Raw genomic sequence first — 10,540 nt, 5'->3', positions numbered from 1 at the left:
ACTTCAGACATCAACACTTCCAACCATCTGACTGCATACCAGCTCATACAAATCTCACGCTTGCACACGCACAAGATAAATACAGTGTGGAGACTTTGTCAGCATCCTCCAGGAGGCTAGGGGGCTGTGGTGACATCATCTCAAAGACAGCACGTGGAGAGCATAATTTTGGCGGATACGACTGTTAACATGCTAAACGGGAAGAGCGAACGCCGCCCAAATGAGAGCAGTTGTGTCTCAGAGGTGCTCAGTAGGATGCAGGCGCTCAGAGGAGGAGGAGATGGCAGGATGTGGGCTGGCATCATTTTGATGTCACCAGAGACAGAGGGGAAGGAAAAAAAAACATAAGAGGATGGATGCCAAATCAACCCCTCCCTTTAAATAACTTCCATGTAAAGATAAGTAACAACCCTAAAGTATGAGGAGAGCCAAACATTGCCAGCCTTTAACACAGTTATCTACAAGCATAGGTTAAGTGGGATCAGTCCATCAAAAACAAGTGATGTGCACACAGCTGTGCCAAAGAGGAGACATTTTACTGTCATTTTAATATAACAATATGCAGTAGAAATATGACACAAATAATGGTAGCGTGAAGTTCCGCCCAACTATTCACCATGGACATGAACATGATCGCATATTAACTGCTACAATACTGTTATGATACTTTGTCACAATGTCTGGTAACACATTAAGCAATGTTGGGCTATTGATATTTCTTTGAACATTCTTTTTACTGGTCAGAAAGGTCTGATCATCTGTAAAAGAAAACTAAAATTAAAAAAGGATTACAAAGTAACCTTTTGAGTATAATCTGAAACAGAGCTGAGTCATTCGAGTTAATTTGTCGTAGTTTGACTAGATTTCAGTTACAGTAATCCCTCATTCCAGACCACTGTTCCATGTTATATATACTCTCCTGCTCTCTTCCTCTGAGAATTGTGATACACTACAGTGCTGTGTTGCAACAGATCCTGAAGCTGTGCTGCCAGTATGGCATACTGTAGATCATGACATTAAATACAATGCTTAGAAAAACCACATAATGATGGTTCGAAGCATTGGAAAGAGTCAATTAAGTCTTCCAACATGTTTTTGTCAAACTGTCCTCTTGTTTGTGAGGAAATTAAATGTACCTAGGTCATGTCATATCGGAGGACTGGATGGATGACAAAGACATTTCTTGGCAGCGCTGTAAAATATATTCCCAGGCAAACATCCTGATTAGAAAGTTTTCTATGTGCTCTGATTTTGTTAAGTGATCACTGTTCAGGACCTATATTATGCCATTATACACTGCCCAGTTGTGGTCCAACTATAAGAAGTTGAGTATGCGGAGCCTTGAAGTTGCCTTGATGCACTGAGACTGCTGCTTTGAGTCCCAAGGTGTCATAGTGCCACTTGGGAGACAACATTTGAAGCACCATGAAGACAGCTGATTTTTAGCTTTATGCTAACTGGTCAAGTCAGAGAACCCCTTAATAGAAGCCAGAGTCAGTCCAATGAAAATCTGCTATAGATTAACCTAAACGTTTAGAAAGATGACATTGTTGTAATAGTTTGTATAAATATTATCTACAGTTTGGTATGTTGTATTTTTTTATCTTCTATTTTATTTTCTCTATATACTTGTATGCTCTTGTTTTACATGGGCCTTTGCCAGATGGCAGGTTACTGTTCTGCCATTGGGGATCAAATTGAGATGTTTTTCTGTGATAATTCTGCATACTGTCCAGTTTCACAGTAGTAATTAATCAATTATTGCTCCAATCATTACTTTAGTTAGGCTTTACAAGATCAAAATTTTGGGGCCGATCAGCGAGTTTAAAAAAACGATCACCGATCCGATCACAAGATGGAGCATTGTCTATTTAAATGACCTGTTCATTTACTGTATATACTTCAGAATCAGAATCATCTTTATTTGCCAAGTATGTCCAAAACACACAAGGAATCTGTCTCCGGTAGTTGGAGCCGCTCTAGTACAACAGACAGTCAATTTACAGAACACTTTGGAGACATAAAGACATTGACAAAAAACAATTGTGCAAAAAGATGCAAAGTCCTCTAGCTCTTAGAGCAGTTCGAATGACTAATATTGCAATAGTCCAGTGCAATGACCATTGTGCAAAGGGCGCTGAGACCTCAAGGAGTGTATGCGGTTTAAAGTGACGAGTAGTGCGATCATCTGGGACAATGTTGGTTGTGCAAATGTTACAGATACTCTTCAATCAGTGTGCAAATGAAGCAGATGCTACTCTGGCATGAGTGGCCAGTATATGCAAATAGTGCAGTATGGCGAGACAACTACAGTGAGTGCACGAGTAATACATAATTGGCCCCACAGAAATGTGACAACGAACTCAAGTCGAAAAATTGCCAGCTTATTGTAATGGAATTATAGGTTAGGTGTTTAAGAAGTTGATCGCAAGAGGGAAGAAGCTGTTGGAATGTCTACTAGTTCTAGTTTGCATTGACCAGTAGCGCCTACCTGAGGGAAGGAGCTGGAAGATCTGGTGACCGGGGTGCGGAGGGTCCGAGAGGATTTTGCACGCCCTTGTCTTAGTTCTGGCAGCGTTCAAGTCCTCAATGGTGGGTAGGGGGGTACCGACAATCCTTTCAGCAGTTTTGATTGTCCGTTGCAGTCGGAGTTTGTCCTTTTTTGTAGCAGCACCAAACCAGACTGTGATGGAAAAACACAGGACTGATTCGATGACCGCTGTGTAGAACTGTCTCAGCAGCTCCGATGGCAGGCTGTGCTTTCTCAGAAGCCGCAGGAAGTACATCCTCTGCTGGGCCTGGAGTTGATGTTGATCGCCCACTTCAGGTCCTGAGAGACTGTAATTCCCAGGAACTTGAAGGTCTCGACGGTTGACACAAGGCAGCTGGACAACGTGAGGGGCAGCTGTGGCGAAGGATGCCTCCTGAAGTCCACGATCATCTCTACAGTCTCGAGCGTGTTCAGCTCCAGGTTGTGTCGGCCGCACCGCAGCTCCGGCCACTCCGCTTCCTGTCGATATGCAGACTCGTCACCGTCCTTGATGAGGCCGATGACAGTGGTGTCATCTGCAAACTTCAGGAGTTTGACAGTCTGGTTCGCTGAGGTGCAGTCGTTCGTGTAGAGAGAGAAGAGCAGCGGAGAGAGGACACAACCTTGGGGCGCCCCAGTGCTGATGCTGCGTGTGGATGAGGTGGCCTCCCCCAGCCTGACCTGCTGTGTCCTGCCCGTCAGAAAGCTGTAAATCCACTGGCAGATGGCAGGTGAGACGCTGAGCTGGAGAAGCTTGGTTGAAAGGAGTTCAGGGATGATGGTGTTGAATGCTGAGCTGAAGTCCACGAACAGGATCCTCGCGTAGGTCCCTGCACTGTCGAGGTGTTCTAGGATGAAGTGCAGTCCCATGTTGACTGCATCATCCGCAGACCTGTTCGCTTGGTAGGCAAACTGCAGGGGGTCCAGCAGGGGGGACGTGTGACACTCTTGAGGTGGTCCAGCACGAGACGTTCAAAGGAGTTCATGACCACAGATTTCAAAGCGACAGGCCTGTAGTCATTCAGACCAGAGATTGCAGGTTTCTTGGGGACTGGAATGATGGTGGATGGTTTGAAACAGGATGAAACTTCGCACATTTCCAAAGATCTGTTGAAGATCTGAGTGAAAACTGGAGCGAGCTGGTCCGCGCAGACTTTGAGGCGGGATGGGGACACATGGTCCGGGCCTGCCGCTTTGTTAATCTTCTGTTGTTTGAAGATGCGTCTCACATCCTGTTCATGGATGGTTAACGCATAAGTCAGAGGTGCGGTTGTGGTCGCGGATGCGGCCGGGTGGGTGTGTGGTGTGAAACTGTCCTTTTCAAATCTGCAGTAGAAGGTATTCAAGTTGTTGGCTAGTGTGCTATTGTTCTTAGCTTGGGGGGATCGTCGCTTGTAATTAGTCAGTGATTGGAATGCATGCTGGTGTACTAAATTGCTCCAAAAATCATATTTACACTAAATAATGTATCTTTGTTCATCTATTTATGCCAGTGAGGCATTGTGACAACCAAAACAAATGAATGGTCTTCTATTAGATGGCAGGAAGTACATAGAGTAATTGTTTCCACTTTTTGTGACATTTTTGTTTGTTGGTGTGCCGTGAGATTTTTCAATTGTAAAATATGTGCCTTGTCTCCATAAAGGTTGGAAATCACTGCTCTAGTCAGATCGTGTATTCTAATCAGTCAGGTCAAACCAACATTACAACATGTCAGAAATAATAGGTGCTAACTTACTGTAATTAAATTACTTCACCCAGACCAAAACTTTAGAGCACGATTCGACAGAACGGCGGCTTGTTTACGTACAACCGTTAGTGCTAGCACTAGCTTGCTTGGCTACATAACGTTTTTGTTGCCTGCTTGCGAGCCGTATCGTATTAAAAGTACGTGAACATACCTCAAGCAATCCTTAAACGAACGTCCTCTCCTGTCCCGACCACCAACACACTTTAAACTGCATACACTCCTTGAAGTCTCTGCGCCCTTTGCACAATGGTCATTGCACCGGACTATTGCGAGATTAGTCATTCGAACTGCTCTCAGTGCAATTGTCACAAATATATATATATATATATATTGTACCGGCATTACCACATAACTCGCAACAGTTTTTATCAATGTCTTTGTTTCAAAAGTGTTCTCTGTCAATTGACTGTCTGTTGTCGTAGATAACTAGAGCGGCTCCAACTACAGGAGACAAATTCCTTGTGTGTTTTTTGGACATACTTGGCAAATAAAGATGATGAATAAAGATAAAGCCCACTGATCGTAAATAACGGGATGCGGTGGTATCGCAATATAAGATTTTATTGCAGTAGTCTGACACAGTGTAATCGTGAAAGAGCAAATTTGTCTTGTAATCTGATCCGGGCATTACGTGTTGTCTGTCCCACACCACCGACATGTATTTATTTATTTTTTTTAATAATTTTTTTTTAATAACTTTATTGGCCGTCATATATTTACAGTTCTACGTCAAAAGACTCGACAAGGCTAAAAATAAACTAGCTTTCGGATTCAAATATAATATGCATGATGGCGACGCAGAGTAAATGTCTTTTGCGGAGTGGATCGCATCGGCGAATTATGACATTAAAGCCAATCAGCATAAAATGCTAATTATCGGCCGATACCGATCAGGCCGATAAAATCAGTGTAAAGTCTCATTTTAATGTATTTATTGCATCAATCCTGTAATGGTGGAAGCATTTACAGCCAAATGTCTTCTTTTGAATGGTCTTTTTGTATTTCCTGTATCCACTATTGCTGCTAAAATGCTGCAAATTCCCCATTGTGGGACTCATAAAGGTTATCTTATGCAATATACTATAGCAATATTTGCTATATTAACGTACTTTTAAATTTATGGGCCCATTTTCTCAAGTGACGTAGCAGCGGTGATGTATTAATTAATTTTCAGTTTTCAGTCCGTGTTTATGTAGCTGTGTAGCGTTACTGCATGTTTCAGTATTGCCTTCTATAGACTCGTACCAATTTGCCTGTTATTTTGCTCTTCAAAGTTTGCTAATCTCTGGATTTCAGGATGCGGTTCCAGCCAGACCTATGTGACAAGTGTACTGTACCACCCAATCACTTATTTTGGTGTTTTGCGACTTCAGGTCACAGTAGTTTAGCAATTGACTTCCGCGCCGTCTGTCTCCAGTTTTATACTCCCGCCGTCCTTCGTGTTAATGATAATTGTCAGAATGTAGTTTACTCGCTGTCATGGAAGTGATGATTAGTGTCTCACGCTGCGTTGACAACAGATGCGATGTGTGCGTTGTTTCGCCTCCGCAGTTCTGCATCATATTTAGCCGCCTCCGTGACTTGGCATCGTGTTCAGCCGCGTTAGCTGTAGCTCGTAGATAGCTGGGGCTGCGCAAATACATAGCATGCAACAAGCATTCCACTTTAGTAGCAGAAAGCAGCAAGATTAGGCAACAATAGGGAAGCTGCAGTTTGGACTAGCCACTGGCTAACATAATGACTGTAAAACCACGCATGCCTGACATGCAAATTTTAGTTATTGCTGTAACAAAGGCATTCATTTTTGTTGTTAGTGGTCATGTTACCATTAGTTGAATGTGTGCCTTACTTAACTGTCACATTTATTGTTCAGTTATGGTGCATGACTGTCATTATCAAACCGTCACTGTAGGCTGTGTGTTTATAAAAAAAAAAAAAAAAAAAAAAAAAAAGTGACGTCGCAGTCAACTCAACTACATAGCAAAGCTTAATGAGCATTGCTTGTTAATAGCAAATGATTTTAAATATGTAGTTTACAAGTGCGCATCGGCTGAGGCAAAGCTATGAGTTAGCAGCATTTTTCTGGACTTTTATTTCAGCGACAAAAGTCTTTCGGTCTGAAACCGGAAACACACTTTTGGGCTTATTTTGGCCGCTGAAATTTCAGTGCATTTCTAGTCTATACGGCCAGATAGTATTTCTCCACTGTTCCTCCCTCCCTTTCCAGCCCATAGACAGCTGTGGCTGCATCTAATTTCCATCCATCCCTTTTCTACCGCTTATCCGAGGTCGGGTCGCGGGGGCAGTAGCTTTAGCAGGGATGGCCAGACTTCCCTCTCCCCAGCCACTTCATCTAGCTCTTCCGGGGGGATCCGAGGCGTTCCGAGGCCAGCCGAAGGACGTAGTCTCTCCAGCATGTCCTGGGCCGTCCACGGGGTCTCCTCCAGGTGGGACGTGCCCGGAACACCTCACCGGGGAGGCGTCCCGGAGGCATCCGAATCAGATGCCCCAGCCACCTCATCTGGCTCCTCTCGATGTGGAGGAGCAACGGCTCTACTCTGTGATCCTCCCGGATGACCGAGCTTCTCACCCTATCTCGAAGGGAGAGCCCGGACACCCTGCGGAGGAAACTCATTTCGCATCTAATTTCCATTGCCTGCATTTGTTTGATTTTGCCTCTTTTTTACCTCAGGGGCCGCACCAGAGGTAGGGCTATCATGGACGATGAGGACAGCATGGATGGAACAGAGATAACAGAGCCCATTGGCCCTCAGGACATAGGTGAGTCGGCACTGCCCTGTTCCTTGGGAAGTACTCATTCAGTGGAGGTAGAGGAGGATGTATGAGAGCTTTTTCATAGTACCTTGGCCTTCGTCTTCAGGGCTATAAACGAAAGGGTTCAGCTCGAGCTGCAGTGGGTTTGTATTCCCCCCCCCTCTTTTCTCAGTCTTTCACTCGCTGCCGCAACCTCTCCTCCTGCTCTAAAATTGGCATTGAGGTGCAGTGGGAAAGAGCCCAAGGCTAATGCCCCCTAAAAGCTTTTTAAAATCCCATCAGTCTCTCTGGACGCATTTGTGCTTTTTTTTTTAATGTGTGTAGTGTACATCACATCATGTGATCTTTGCTGAGTTCTCATTTACAACCCCAATTCCAATGAAGTTGGGACATTGTGTTCAACATAAATAAAAACAGAATACAATTATTTGCAAATCATGTTTGACTGATATTCAAAGCTATTTAATGTTCAAACTTTTTAATTTTTTAATTTTTTTAATTTTTAATTTTTTTAAGCAAATAATCATTAACTTGGAATGTTATGGCTGCAACATGTTCCAAAAAAGCTGGGACAGGGTCATGTTTACCACTGTGTTACATCACCTTTCCTTTTAACAACATTCCATAAACGTTTGGGAACTGATGACACTAATTGTTGAAGCTTTGTAGATGGAATTCTTTCCCATTCTTGCATGATGTACAGCTTCAGCTGTTCAGCAGTCCGGGGTCTCAGTTGTCGTATTTTACGCTTCATAATACGCCACACATTTTCAATGGGAGACGGGTCTGGACTGCAGGCAGGCCAGTCTAGTACCCGCACTCTTTTACTACGAAGCCACGCTGTTGTAACATGTGCAGAATGTGGTTTGGCATTGTCTTGGTGAAATAAGCAGGGGTGTCCATGAAAAAGACGTTGCTTGGATGGCAGCATATTTTTCTCCAAAACCTGTATGTACCTTTCATCATTAATGGTGCCTTCACACATATGCAAGTTACCCATGCCATTGTCACTAACACAGCCCCATACCATCACAGATGCTGGCTTTTGAACTTTGCGTCCATAACAGTCCGGATGGTTATTTTCCTCTTTGGCCCGAAGGACACGACGTCCACGATTTCCAAAAACAATTTGCAATGTGGACCAGTCGGACCACAGAACACTTCTCCACTTTGTATCAGTCCATCTTAGATGAGCTCGGGCCCAGAGAAGCCGGCGGCGTTTCTGGGTGGTGTTGATAAATGGCTTTTGCTTTGCATAGTAGAGTTTCGAGTTGCACTTACGGATGTAGCACCGAACTGTATTTACTGACATTGGTTTTCTGAAGTGTTCCTGAGTCCATGTGGTGATATCCTTTACACATTGGAGGAGCCCGAGCGTTGCTATGAGAGTGGATTCTACTTGTGGGAAGCATCCATAAAGACAAAAGCATTTTTACTTATGCTAGGAGAAGTTCATACATTACACTGTGTGTATGTGGCACATGGCATGGCATCATCAAAACCAACTATCACCCCCACCGTCACTGTGTCAACAATCAGTTAACGCTAATCTGTGCATCCAACAAAATTAAATGCAGGTCTCCTTACCTTTTGCCTTTGTTATGATAGCAATGGTGACACATGTCGGGGAAGTGGAGTGTTTCTGTACAAAAGGTTTTCGGACAGTGTAGTCTGGCTGCAGTTTGAAGGTGACTCTCAATCTTCCGCCAGCCTCGCCGATCGTGTCAGGCGGATAAATTGTGGTTACGTAAATTAGCTCAAGTGTTGCACAACAGCGGGACGGAAGTGCAGAAGGGCTCACCCACAGATACATTTTCAGAAAAAGGCAGGTAACAAAAGATTTTTCTGACCCAACTGTTTGTATAAACAATGCAAAATTGACTCTACATTAAAAATACTTGTACGAGTACCAGTGTTATGCTTTACAGTCATATTGCGCAAATAAAATGTGTTTGTAATATGTTTTTAACAGACTGATCATTCTAGCAACCCTTTATTGCTCAGTGACTGTTTTTGTCAATGTCGTTATGTCTCAAAAGTGTTCTCTGTTAATTGACTGTCTGTTGTTGTACTAGAGCGGCTCCAATTACCGGAGACAAATTCCTTGTGTGTTTTTTGGACATACTTGGCAAATAAAGATAATTCTGATTCCATTTTTTTCCATCACCTTTAGAAACAGAAGTCCAAGCAGGGGAGACTGTGGAAGTGGTGAGCAGTGACGCACCAGAGGAGGACCCGCTCTCTCCTCCTCCTACGGCCCAGAGCCCTCCACTCGAGACTCTAGCAGGACCGTCGGTTCCAGGAAGTAGAGGAGTCCAAAGCAGGTTAGCAACAACAAAGACCTCGACTGTGAATGTGCTTTAGTGTGAAATACTTCCTGCTTACTGTGTGCATGTAGAGAATGAAACACAGTCATCAGCTGACTGGCAGCTTTTCCTCCCAGGTGCCACAGTGTTGTAGGTTGCTATCAATCTTTGCCGTCCATGCTATCGACGTTAGTGATGGAAGGCAAAACAGCAGTGCCTCCTGGGAGCTTGTTAACAAGGTCGTCTTCAGGACCTAAAATGCGGTAAATGTTGATCTACCCTTTGTGGATCCACCAAGGATGTCATCACTGTTTATCTCCTGATTAGTTAGATTACACAAAAGATGATTCCACACCACAAAGAACCTTTAAGGTTGAAAACAGTCCCTTTCAAGACACTGGATGACCTCCAATTTTTCACATTTGAATGGAAATTTCCTGGGTCAAAATGTCGCCATTATAAAACCTTTATTAACTCTGCACGCAATGTTTAACACCTTTACAAGTATACCGGGGTCCTCGGTTTACGAACAGTTTGGTTCCTAAGGCGCTGACATAACCTGAAGTCGGAACGTGCTGTAGTCTATCACTAACTTACACAACTCATTCTGTCACTCTGTCATACAGTAAATATTTGTTTGAATTTTGTTTGAAATGGCTCGGCATATGTCTGTTGTCACCAGTAACGCTACTCTAACATGGCACCCCCTCCAGCGCAGTCGTTCCTGCAGTTGTGTTGGGGGGATCTGACTGTCTGTGAGACCGTGAAGGTGTCTTTAGTTTGATTTGTGATTGGATGGGTGAGTTGGGGCGTGGAGCTACTGTAAGGATGAAGGAGAGCTTGCTGTGACTCTGCAGGAGGAAGGTTTGAGGGAAACACTTGTTGAAGACAACTAGTCATTTGCACAATAAATAAGCTATTAATTGACCACCGTTTGTCGTTTTGTTGTCGAAGCGGACGCTACAGTACGGTATATTGTCTGTCTTTTTACTGTTACAAGAGGGCGTTTGGTGAATTCGCTTCATGCCTGACGTGAACATTTCGGCTGTTCGTCAGCTAGCGTTAGTGGAGGCCTTTCCAGATTGATGTTCATAGCACTTGTGCGTGCATTATATTTGAGGACAGACTTGAATATTTTTCAAATGAACGTGCTACTAGTCTCATATTTAGCAAAATATT

The 10,540-nt window shown here is 43.7% G+C and overlaps 1 protein-coding gene across 9 annotated transcripts in view; it reads left to right on the top strand.

The window, feature by feature from the left end:
- Positions 1–10,540, top strand: part of kmt2cb (lysine (K)-specific methyltransferase 2Cb) — a 91,689-nt gene that overhangs the window by 16,539 nt on the left and 64,610 nt on the right. For all 9 annotated transcript variants that reach the window (XM_061695056.1, XM_061695057.1, XM_061695054.1 and 6 more), the window contains exons 3-4: positions 6,973–7,061; positions 9,229–9,379. In XM_061695056.1, the coding sequence (XP_061551040.1) occupies positions 6,973–7,061; positions 9,229–9,379 (240 nt within the window). The remainder of the gene's footprint in view (positions 1–6,972; positions 7,062–9,228; positions 9,380–10,540) is intronic.

Source organism: Phycodurus eques, chromosome 13 (assembly GCF_024500275.1).
Source record: "Phycodurus eques isolate BA_2022a chromosome 13, UOR_Pequ_1.1, whole genome shotgun sequence".
Taxonomy (NCBI): Eukaryota; Metazoa; Chordata; class Actinopteri; order Syngnathiformes; family Syngnathidae; genus Phycodurus; species Phycodurus eques.
This window is presented reverse-complemented; position numbering and strand designations above follow the sequence as displayed.